Genomic DNA, 12,530 nt, shown 5'->3' on the forward strand with positions numbered 1-12,530 from the left:
CCCTGGTTGCTTCCTGGTCAGCCTTGCCACGATGCTAAGCTGGTGTCGGTCAGGAGTAACACGCATTATTTTCAGAGTAAGAGACCAGACCTGTTCTCAGTGGCCATTTTACTTTCCTCATTTACAATACCTGCCCAGGACAATGCACACAGGGCAGGACATCTGGGATGCAGAGCAGGGGCAAATGCTTCCTCCACCTGCACGTTGGACACTTTGTGGCCATCTAGCTCATACCTGAGGGCACGTGCACTTAGCCTGCTTGCAACTGAAGCATCTGCTCAAGCAGCGCAAACATATGGTTGGTTGCATTTTGTTTCTGGACTGATTTAAGAGATGCCCTGGCCTGATGATTAGGAGTTTCCAGTGCTCACAATTTCCATTAACTTCTGCAAGGGGTGAGGGTCTGCCAACAGTAACTCACTGTTCTAAACCTTGTGCCATAATATGAAGTATCTGTCTGCAAGGGCAACTTTTTTAGTTGTTATGTTATTTTGAATTACTTTAACTATTACAGGAGAGAACAGATTTAGTACAGCTGAAAGAAATCTGGCTTTGATGTTCTGCAGAAGGTCTTCTAAGGCTTTTATCTTATTTGGGTTATGATATTGCTAGTTGGAATTAAGGCAACACCTTTTTACGAAAGTTCCTCTGTAGGAAGGTTGACTTTTATGGATATATCTGGGAATCCTGCTTCTCAACACAACCAGCAAAGACTCTAATAGAGACATTAATCTCTAATAGAGTTAGATGTAGCTACTACAGTACTGATTCTTCTCCATAAAATTGCTGAACTAGATCCAAGAGAACACAGAAAGTGTTTGCAATGGAAAAGCTCATCAAACATTTTCCTTGAGTAATGCTGTCAAGGAGCTGTTGCTCATAGGTGACTAAAGTGACTTGTAAAAGCATAAAATGAAATGCATAAGGCTAAAGTGCTAGGGAAGCTATTCCCTCGGCTCTTAATTCAGTATGCTGATGTTCCAGCTGTGCATCAGCTGGAACCGTGTTCTTTCTTCCTTCTTGCATCAGACTCATTTCTGGAAGAGAATGAGAATTTCTACTTTGCATGAGGAAGCAGAATTTCACCCTAAAAAATAACAAATCACACCCACATTTGTGCTGTTTTTACCTGCTTAGGGATGTGGATTGGGGGGTGAGCAGAAATCCCAACTAGTTACATCCCCTGTTCACAGGAAAATCCGTAAAGCAATATTGCATCTCAGCTCTTCCCTGACTTCCACAGTCTCTCCTAGCTGCTTCCTGAAAGTGCTGTTAGTGCAAAAATAACCAAAGAAGTCTAAAGCATTGACATAATTGACAAGCTTGGATGAGTTGTATTTGATTAATATGTTGAGCTGGAGGCAGAGTCCACTCTCTTCTCAGAGATGTTGATCAGTGTAAAGTGCCACTTTCCAACCGAGAGCTGTTCTGAAGAGTTCGTGTGTCACTGACAGCGGTTTCCCTGCCTGCATACACAAATGTCAAATAAAAATGTTACCAGTGATGTTACTAGGCATGAAAGGCACTGAGAGAAATCTTTCCTATCTACTTCTCTGGGTTATTGAAGTTTTTTCAAATGAGGGCCTGGGGGCAGAAGCTGTGGAATTGGTTGAATGTTTAGAATTATTCTTGTATATTTTTGAGAACAGTATATTCTCCTTCCCATTTAATTTATAGCTGTTGCTGATGTTAAACTACAGTTAGAGTTCTCTGCATGACCGCATCTTTCCAATCCAAAATAAGAAAGGCCATATATATATATATGTGTGTATATGTTCTGGAAGATCATAATTTATATGGTGATCCTCCTGCATATTTCAAATGATGCCTGCAAGTAAGCTCCTGGGAGATGATGCTTGTCTAAACTATGGAGGAACTTCTCATTTCAACTAAAAAGGTAGTTGTGTCATGTAGGTGCAAAACCAATTTGCCTGTACACTATTATTGCTGTATTAAAGAGGAATTAAGCTGCAAAATACCTACTAGGAGTTTAAGATTAATAGACTATAACTCATACCTTGTGGAGCAATTTTAGTTACACTGCAATGCAACCATAGCCATATAGTTATGATTAAATGGTTTCAAGTATTTAAAGACCTAAACAAGTTTGATCCAATTTTTACTTAATTTCCCTGCCTCCCCATATTGTAAAAAATCTACATTAAGCACGTTTTCCTAGTACTCATTGTTCATGTATCTTAATTTCCAAAGTAAACAGGATATTTGTTACATTTTTAGACGATTCATTATGTACCCAAAATGTGAAGAATATACACTTAAAGGAAGTGCGAAGGAAGAATACACTTAATTTTTCTCACATGAGGTAGAATGGACATTTTACTTGAAGTGAGAATCTAAATATTCAGTTGACAAAGGAATTAAAGCCAGTGAGTTAAAAACTGTAGTCTCTTATTTTTAAGCCTGTTTAGTGTGAGACAAGTAGAGCCCTTGGCTGGAACTGCAGGACGGTAGAAGCTACTAGCCAAAGCTCAGAACCCCAAAGTACAGGTTAGCACTGATGCACAGCACCATGAGGTGCCTTTGCTACAGAATGAGCGTTTACCTGAAGTCCTAGGGTCCTGGGGGCTTCTTCACTGGGTTCCTGCCTTCCATCCTTCCTGGGACCTTTCTTTACTTGGCTGTCAAGTTTTCTTTTAAAGGGGAAAAGAAAATGTCAATTGTGAAATCAGATTACGCCGCCGTATGCCACTAAACATAGTCACCCAGCTGCGCTGCAACTGTGGATTGCAGGCTGTAGTTGGATTTTATCTGGGGGTTTCAGCATCTGTGCATATTAGAGCAAGGCCACTGCAACTTGGAGTCTGTTTTGCCAACCAGGTATCTAAGTGCTGTCTCCAGCATCTTTCAACCCACCTGAAGTTCGGTGAGGGGGTAGGTCTAAAAGGCCTGGTTTGCCCTGTACGTTCACTGACACAGTGACTAGGGAAAATTTTTCGACTGTGGATCTTTACGGCAGGGCTAGACAAATCCAGCCGGTGTGCTGATCATTTAGATTAGCTGCTCACTGAACTCCTTGTATTTGCATATATGAGACTGGAAACATGAGGGCAATTTTAAAAGTGGAAGAAATGGATCTTCTCTTACAGCAACTGATGATAATGCTGGTTGGGCAACCGATTATCTGGATAAATGTTCCTGCTATTAACAGTACCCTAAAAAAGAAAGGGATACCCTACTATAATGCATATCTTTATAATGCTTTTAATATTTAAATATAATTAATGGCACAGGTATTCAGGAGTGTGCTGTAACACATACTTCTTTTGCTTGCTGTCTGTAGTAACTGATGATTTCAAATCAGTATGAGAAGTGTCATTTTTTTGACAGCATGAATATGATCCAATAATCTCATATATTAATAGTTCTTGATAAAAGCAGTGACTGGATCAGATTAAAGTATTCAATAACTTGATGTTATTAGAGCAAGAATCGGCTTTTTATGTGTCACTATAAGATACTAGTTCTTCAGGATCTGTACAGGACTAATTAATTTTGTCAAAGTACACAGTCTGCAGAAAGAGTCTGGTTTGAAAACTTCACTTTTGGCTTTTTTCTGTCAGAGCAATACTTGGGAGTTTGTGCATTAATTAAAGTCGTTCTTCAGTTAACTGTTCAATGGTTGTATAGCACTGAGTGGTTTTTGCCTTGTTTTTCTTGCATTGGGGATGACGGTTTTGTGAAGACCTGATTTTCTTACATGTAACTGTTAGAGAAAAATCAGTGTTCAGAGGTGGAGCTTTCTCTAGACAGTCGTAATTTTAGATGTGCTTTCAGAATACTAGGTTTTTGCAATTTACTCAGTCTTCTAGCCCAAGACCTAAGTTCTTTTAGACAACTGTCATCGGTTCTCGCATGCGTGTCACAGAATGATTCCCTAAAAGCTTTCTGTTGATATAAATTGCCAGGGTTATCCCACTCCTTAACAGCATATGGAGTCCTGCTGGTGTACTGAATAAATGATTTAGCAGCTGGATGGAAGACTTGTTCCTCATCTTCTGTCCCTGGTCTTGAGAAAAGGACGTTCCTAGCGGCTGTAGAGAGAATGTGAACCTTCTCCTCCCCTGTTCACATTTTAAAAACAACGGGTCATTTTTCTGTCTGTAAATGCTGTGGAGTGCTGCTGTAATTCTGGTGTTTGATAATGGCTCTGAAGGCGGCTGCTCCGGTCTTGTGCGCGGCGGCAGGGATTCAGCCAGCTGGTTCTCACGTGCCTCTCTGTGTCTGAGCTGCCGGTGTTTTGCGATACAACCTCTCTCAGCCAGCTCGCTCATCCAGGGCTCGAGCTGCAGCTGGCTGTGCACCCCTGCGATCTGCTGGATAGCCACGTCTGGCAGGAGCCCTAGGAAAGCAGAAGGGCCAAAGCGCTGTGCTGTAACAGGGGATGTGCCAGCAAACAGAGCTTTTCTGACGTTTGACTCTGTGCATGCACTGTGTGTCACGAAGCGTAAGGACGGCACAGAACAGAGGTCTGGTAAACGTGTTCACCAAAAATCAGGTTGGTCCACAATGGGCAGCGTTCCAACAAGTATTAGCATGATTTCTTTGAAAGGCCTTTGACTGAAGGCTTGATTTCTCTTAAACAACCAATGATGGCTGCTATTATAGCAACAGATCAGTACAAAGGACCCAAAGTATTATTTTTTTTTTTTAAAGGAGAAAAACTTTCTGAAGATTGTATATGGGTGCATGTGCAGCTGGCTTTAGGGACAGGTGCACAGACTGAAGAAAAATCCACTTTTCTGGACACCAGCTGGTGAATTACTCCAGTTTTTTCAACATGGTTCCAGCAGAACTTCTTGGCATCATACTCTTTTCCTTACAGATAAGCCATGTCATTCACTATAAACAGCACTACGATGCCTTGGGAGGGAGAGGAGAGGCGAGGCTTGTCTCAGTGCTGCACAAATTAGTTGATTTTTTTTCCCCTCCTCTTGTATTTGCTGCTTATTTGTGTAATTTCTCAAAGAAGTACTCAATACAAAATATAAAAGATACAAATTAGCCTTCTGCGTATATCTGAAAGCAGACTAACTTATGGGAAGGACTTTGCAACTGGTTTGAAATACTCAGCTTAAAATAAAAAAGTGTTTTTCTCTAGAAGTTCTAAGTAGAGAAGTATTATTTTTGAAAATTTAGTCTTGTTTTGTGATAACACAGTAAAAAAGTGTAGTTTTATCCTGTAATCTCTAACACTTTGATGCATTTTCTCTGATCAGTTGAGCAAAGTCCCAAAGTATTCTAGCCAGATTTTTCCTCAAAAAAGTAAGTACATTTTGTGTTTATAAGAGATACCGAAAACGATGCTGCTTGAAATATTTAAATGGCCTAAAAGTGTAAATCATATTTACATGAAAAACTTGAAATTTAGGAACCTAAATGGTGTAGTCAGTGTGTGATTTCCCTCCCCTGCTGTGGTGAGACAACAGGGAAGAGGGAGAGCAGTTCAGTCTTCACACCTCTTTAATCATCTGCTGAAAGTGAGATCATGACTTTTTTCTGCTGGGAAATAGACTGAGACCACAAGCTCATTCCATTTCATATAAATCACTAATTTATTATATAGTAACAACTTTTTGTTTCTCTAACGGGAATTTGCTTTCAGGCAATGTCTTAGCACTGCAAAGTACCATATCCTCTTACTAATATTTTATTTTGCCCTTAATTTGATGCAAATTTGATGTAGAAAAGTGCAGTGAGCAGCAAACATGCTTTCTTTTCTTTTTCAACTTCCTGTAGGAGTTCTTCATATTTTCTGCCGAGTTGGGAGAAAAATGTGAAGCAATAAGTGAGAAATTGGTGCATCTGGAAGATCAACTGCAAAGTTCAGCCTGCCAAGTTGATGAAGGAGTTCTTCATATCCTTTCTGATATAGCTATAGATACGTATCAATCTCTGTAAGTATGTATGTGAAATACTTGCCTTTCAGATTCACGTGGAATGCTAGTTCTTAATGTAGATTAAGTACGTTAAGAAGGGGAGAATTGATTGTCTTGCTGAAGTGGGCATTTTTGTTGTAGCAAGTTTTGCTACAGTGCATTTTTACTGTGGTCTGATGCAACTTTAATTGATTTAAACAGAAGTTAGTTCTTCTTGTGATTAGGCACTGAAAAGCCTTTATTCTACTGTTACAATCCTTTTCTTTGTAGTGCTTGTGTAAGGAAATACCTAGTGTACCCAAAGCTGCATGTATACAAGCATCCATGCACCTGCATTTCCCAACACGATTTAGCTAAATTAAGTGCTACATCATTGACTCAGACTGTGTATATTGTCAGATGTGGTTTGGGTTTTTTTTTTTCCTTTAAAAAAAGTGGGCAGCAGATGTGTCATGTGGCATCCTATGCAATTTAATCTGCCTCTAACACTCAGTGCAAGTAACCAGATGAGATGTTGTCTTATAAAGCGCCCTTATCTCTTTCTGTGCTTCATCTGTCATTCAGTATCTGATTGAAGATTGCTTAACCTTTATGAGGCATTTGTTGGGCCTACATCTGTGGGCATTTTTTAGAGTTTAAGAGCACAGAGTATTGTTTCACTTGTAATTTTCATAGAAAAACCAGTGAGTCTAAGGAGGATGAGAGTACTTAGGTGGTTAGGTTTTACTGGAGAAGAGGTGTCAGGCAATGGCGTAATAAAGATTAATAAATTCAGGTTGGAGAGATTAGCAGAGGAGCCTTTACAGAGAGATACCTGAAAGGTCAGTTGAGTTGATGAAGGTGCTGGGAAGGATTCGGTTCCTCCTCAGCTGAGGCAGGTGTCCTGCAGGAGTTTAAAGAAAGGATAATAAATGCACTGTGTGGAAATACCACTGTGTTTTAGGTAATTACGCATCTATCGCCAGGTTGTTGCAAAACTCCTATTGTAGAAACTTGTTTTTTTAAAAAGGTATCAGAATGATAAACTTTAAAGGGGGGTGGGAGGAAGGTGCTTGGGGGGTTGTATCAGAGAGGAGAAATCCAGTCACTAATTTGTTACTACTTCAAATCTTTCTTTCTTTTCTAAGCATTTCAATGTAAAAAACCCCAATATTTTCTTGTATTTACCTCAAGTCACTTTGCAATATTCTTTTAATTATATTTACAGCATGCATGCTTGGTTGCAATTGTGTTTCTCCAATGCTGTTTGTGAGCATTCTTTCCAGAGCTATATGGATGCGTGTCCTGTGTGTGTGCAGAGCATCTAATTCCTTCCTCCCTTATGTATATTTGCTCTCAAGTGAGTTTTTCTCACTGACCCTAGTAGAAGAACACTGAGGGTTGGAGTTACCGGTTCTTTGCAGTGGGCGTAAGTTCATATTCAAACCAGTCAGGTCTGACCATAGTTCCAGTTTGCTCAGTAAGGTGAAATAAGCTGAAAACCTGCTTTTTTGATTCCTGAAGAAAATACACTACAGGTATGTAAAATAGTAGTATTTGTATTTATTACGGAGCGTGCGTATTTCTTTGAAGCTGGTTAAACTGCGAGAGTGAACTGAAAAAAATAAAATTTAATCACTGGAAGTTTGAGAAGAGTTGTAGGTTAGTCTCGTTCTGAGCCACAGTTGTCTGACATGGACCTGATTTCCTTTATCAGTGAAATTCAGCTCACGTTATCTATATACAGAAAGGCACACTGTGTGATACCCTGGTCCTAGCCAGACCATCAGTCACAAAATAAGAAGCCATGTTTAAAACATAGGGACACACAGAGAAGCAGTTCAGCAATTCAGCTACCCCTCATTAACATTCAGTTGCTATTTCAGAGGTAGTCCAGATCAATGTGCATAAAATGTTACCATCTGGTACATGTAATCGCTGTGCTATGCTTCAAAAAGGAATAAGAAAAATAGCTGCTACAGAGTTACAGACCTGTAGATTGGTTTTTTTTTTTAATAAAAACTGCTCAGTGCCTATAAAATAAACTTTCGGTCTTAGTAACTTGCCTGTATTGCAGGAGCTAGCACTGAGATTGGTGCCAATAATTAGCCACGGTAGAAGAATTTATGATTAATAGATGGATCTATTGTTTGCACAGTAGCTTACTTGGTTTTGACTAAAACAATTTCTTATCCCAAATGTTGGACAATTATGCAGTCTTCATTAAAAATCTGTAGAAGTCTAAAAGCAGGAGCTTAAAGAGCTGGAATTGTACTGAAAGCAGAGTAAATTTTTCAAACTCTTGTTTGCTGGTTGTTTTTGCCCTTGCCCTCATCCCCTAAAAAATGGCCTTACATGTGAATATTACAAACTGTATTAGGTCAGAAATCTTACTGGGGGCTGCACAGACGTAGATTAGTCCTGTCTTCTGATTATTAAAAGACTTTTAAAGACTCCACTGACAAAAATAAATTTGTGATGCTCTCAAGCCATTTGCCAATGTTTAGTGTGTGTCATAGCTTTGATTAATAATTAAGTTTGTATTAGAAGAAAAATCCCAGATGTCATTGTTTTTCATTCTACGTTTTGATGGCATAGCACACTTAAATCAACCATGCTGTTGCTTGTAATTGCCAGCACGACCTGAACAAAGGAGAAATCCAGTGATATTTCTTGATCCTAGGCATAGACCCACTTAGAATTCTCATTTATTATTGAAGCGTTTCACAGCAAATATTAAACTGTACTTTTGCATAAAAAGCATCAGACAGTGGTGGTGGGGGGAGAGCTCCTCTGCAGCGTTATGACATAGTTGCTAAAATCTATGTAGTATAACCAAATAAACCCACAAAACATTCAATTATGGTTAATCATTGGCAAGTGTATGAAAACAGTCCACATCATTAATTGGAAAACCCAAAAGATGAGAGGTGCCTCATTCCAGTGTCTGCAGAGCTGATGAGAGGTGTTACTTTCCTGACAGTAAAGGCCTGGAATCCCCACTAAAATTAGATGGAGCCTACATTGCAATTTCACAGTCATTTTTGTTCTTAATTAGCAGTTGCATTTTGATAGACAATTTGAATGCATGTAATGGTTCCTCCTGGTGAAAATGCTTTTGTTGGAAGAAAACCTGGCTGGACTATTATTATAAAAGCAATCTCCATTCCTCTCCCTAAAATGGGCATTTGAAACAGTTATTTTGAAAATAGAATTTTGTGCCTAAACATTCATTAGGCGTTGCAGGTCACTTTGCTAATCCTTCACCTTTATCATGTGGCAGGCTCTCGTACAAGTCTTGCTTTACACAGGCATAGGTTTTCGACAGAAGCAGGAGTGTCGGAATTAGACCTGACTGTACCTCACTGAGGAATCTCAGCCTGGGTGAACCTGTAAGAAATGTTGGGATCCCACAAGAGCGAGAGGCGGCAGTGGTGCCCTCTTTGATTTTGTTTTGGGTGACAGGAGGGTGAGCCCTTCCTAGTGTGTGTCACATGGAGAGAACGTGGTTCCCCTGGTGGTGTTAGTGCCGTGATGGAGGTAGGTCAGTGTATTTCCACTCACGTGCTGCAGCTCCTTTGCCTTCCATTTTCTGCTGGAACAAGTGATCTGGAGACAGCTGATATCCAGACCACTGAAGTGATCCATTTTCCAAAACATTGCAGTCATTCTGTTGGGGTTTTGGGTTTAGTAATTCTTGAGGGGTGTGTTTTTTTGGGTTTTATGTGGGAGGGGTATTGCTGGTTTGCAGAAATGTGTTTGTGGATGTGAAGGAAGGAGACAGTAATGGAGGAGGGAAATGGGAAATTTCTGATCTGGTTTCAGTACCACAAATACCCCTGTATTTTGCAAGGACAAGTGATGGACTTCCCAAGGCTGTCTTGCTGTGGACTACATAGACCTCATGCAGGAGCAACAGGGACTTGCTTAGCGTCTCTCCTTCGCTCCCAAGTGTGCACTTCTAGAAAGCCAAAACCCAGGTCATTCCAAATAAACATTGAATTGTCTTACCTTTTCTCTGGTCCTTTGGCACGTGGCCTGTATGATCACAGAATCATTTAGTTGAAAGTGACCTCTTGAGATCATCTAGTCCAACCCTCTGCTCAAATAGGGTCACCTAGAGCAGGTTGCTCAGGATCACGCACAACCTCTCTGTGCAACGCCTGTTTGACCACCCTCATTTAAAAGAGAACACAAGTTTCCTTGTATTCAGATTCAGTTTCCTATTTTGGAACTTCTGCTCTGCCTGTTGCTTCTTGTTCTCAGTGGACACTAGTAAGAAGAGTCTGGCTCCCTCTTCTTCATTCCCACCCTTCAGCTATTTATATACATTGTTAAGATCCCCCTGTGCCTTCCCTCCTCCAAGTTGCAAAGTCCTAGCTCTCTCAGCATCTCCTCCTATAAAGGATGCTCCTGTCTCTTATACCAGCCCTTTGCTGTCTTGCTCCAGTAAGTCCTTATCTTTCTTTACTATGCACCTCAGAACTGGACCCTATACTGCAGGTGGGACCACACCAGTGCTGGGCATAGTGGAAGAAGGATCAGCTCCCTCCACCTGCTGGCAATGCTTTTCTTAATGTAGCCCAGGAAGCTGTTGGCTTTGCCACAAGACATGTTGCTGTCCACCGTGACCTCAAGGTCCTTTCCTGCAGAGCTAGATGTAGCGGGACATCTAGCTGAGCTTCTGTCTCCAGCCACTGTAATGTTCAGCTGTTAAAAACAAGCAGAATAGTTACCCAGGTAAAAAAAAAAAAAAACCAAACCAACAAAATACACCCCCTTCTGATTATATCTGTTCTTCAAGATTTAATTTCTTCTTCAGATGTCCAAAATCCCATAGTCCCTTAGCTCTGCAGTAGCCCTTCTGTCTTACAATATATTCTTAGTTACTAACCTTGCCTACAAGAGGGCAACTGGTTTGTAATATCTACCTTTTGTCTCTTTTCTCTAAACCTCTATGCTGAGAGAACAGAAGATACATTGATGAGCCCATTTTTTCCCAAAAATTTGGTAAGTCTGCAGTAATTAGATCTGCTTTTTGTCTCCTTGTAAATGACAGATTCTGTCATGGTGCTCTGGTTTTTTCAAGAGAGGATGCCAAATAGGTGAAAAGCTTCAACCAGGACAATGTTAGAGGTGCAGCGTGGTTGCGTACTACGGATCGTGTTTTGTGAAGCTGTTCCCAAGTGCTTTAATTTACTGCTTATAAGACATTGGAGAGATTTTGCCAGTTTTTCACAGGAAGACAGCAGGACCAGAAAATGTTCCTAGTCGAAACTTGTTTTGGCTCCTGCCTTTGATACTGGCTCAATATTTGCAGCACTGGTTAGAGAATTCAAGCATGAAGGACGTGTTTGCACGTGGACCCATGCAAAACTTAAGTTTTTGTTGTTTTTTTTATTTTCAAAATGGGTGAAGCTGTTTATTCAGACATAACCTCTGTATATGGACAGAGATTCCATGCTCAGCAGTGTAACATGTAATTTTTCCTAGCCATAAAGGCTTGTTTCACAGTTACTGGTTGATAGCTGGTTATGGTATTATTTAGGAGGTTATTGAAACTTATTGTAGTTAGACTATGTTTTATATATAGAGAGAGACTATAACCATCCTCCTTGTTGCTTTCTGTTGGTTTAGAGTTTCTTTCCCTGTCTTCGTTTTCTTCCATCCTTCAAGATTTTTCATCCACTGGCAGTGAAATGATTTAATTTTGGCTTTTTTCTCTACCTGAAAAGAACTTGGTAATTGCTTGGGATATTACAAATAACAGCATGCAGTCAGAGACTGCGCATCAGAAGTAATTACATTTCAGAGGCTTCATGGTGTTCATAAACTGAAGAGTTTCTGTTTTACCAGTTAAGCTTTCAGCAGAGCCTCGTGATGAAGTTGCAGAGGGGTGGACAGTCCAGGATGGCTTAGAAGAGGATAGTAATGTTTCTTACTTCAGAGAAGATGCAAAGCATAATTCATTTGTTCTTGTGCAGTGCTTTGAGACCCTAGGATAGGAGAAGTCTTGTGTCTACTGCTATTGCTTGTAATCAGAAACAGAATCCCTTTGGATTAATAGAGCTGTCCAGAAATTAGAAGTATGCATGAATACTCCTGGTGAACATATTAAGAGTAAAACATCATAGTAAATGTATGTAAATACACAAAGATGAAATGCTGTGGAACTGGTAACAGAATCAAAAGCATCCAAAAGGCTTTTCAAAGGCATAGTTGTAACTGCCCGCAATAGCAGTGATTTGTATAGCTTTCCCATGGTCCTCTCTAGCCTCAGTTTTTCAAAAGCAGCAGCTCACTTTTTTACATTCACATAACCTGAGGGTGTCTTTTTCTTTTTGTTTTGTTCGTTTGTCATTGCATTGACATCAGGGTCGAGTAAAACAACATTTCGTAATGGCTGAGCTCTGTAAAGGATAAAACCCATCCTTGTGCATTATTCTTCCTGGGCGTTGTGTTTTTGAAATTGAGTTGTTTCAGTGTCAGCCTGTTTCATATCCCTTGAAGTGAGTTTCTGGCTCTCTCAGAGATCATTTGATGACTTACTGCTAGAAATGAACTTCTCTCTCCCTTGACCTGCTTGGGTTAGCCTTTTGGGGTCCTTGCCCTTCAGCCATACCTGTACAGGAGCCTCAGTGTGGATGGGAGGGA

General features: G+C 40.3%; 1 protein-coding gene across 8 annotated transcripts in view; it reads left to right on the forward strand.

Annotated features, from left to right (window-relative positions):
• The window catches only part of DISC1 (DISC1 scaffold protein), a 230,003-nt gene that overhangs the window by 213,388 nt on the left and 4,085 nt on the right, over window positions 1-12,530 (forward strand). For all 8 annotated transcript variants that reach the window (XM_080388867.1, XM_080388870.1, XM_080388869.1 and 5 more), the window contains one exon: window positions 5,758-5,868. In XM_080388867.1, the coding sequence (XP_080244993.1) occupies window positions 5,758-5,868 (111 nt within the window). The remainder of the gene's footprint in view (window positions 1-5,757; window positions 5,869-12,530) is intronic.

The sequence above is a fragment of the Falco punctatus genome, assembly GCF_963210335.1.
Source record: "Falco punctatus genome assembly, chromosome: 5".
Classification (NCBI taxonomy): Eukaryota; Metazoa; Chordata; class Aves; order Falconiformes; family Falconidae; genus Falco; species Falco punctatus.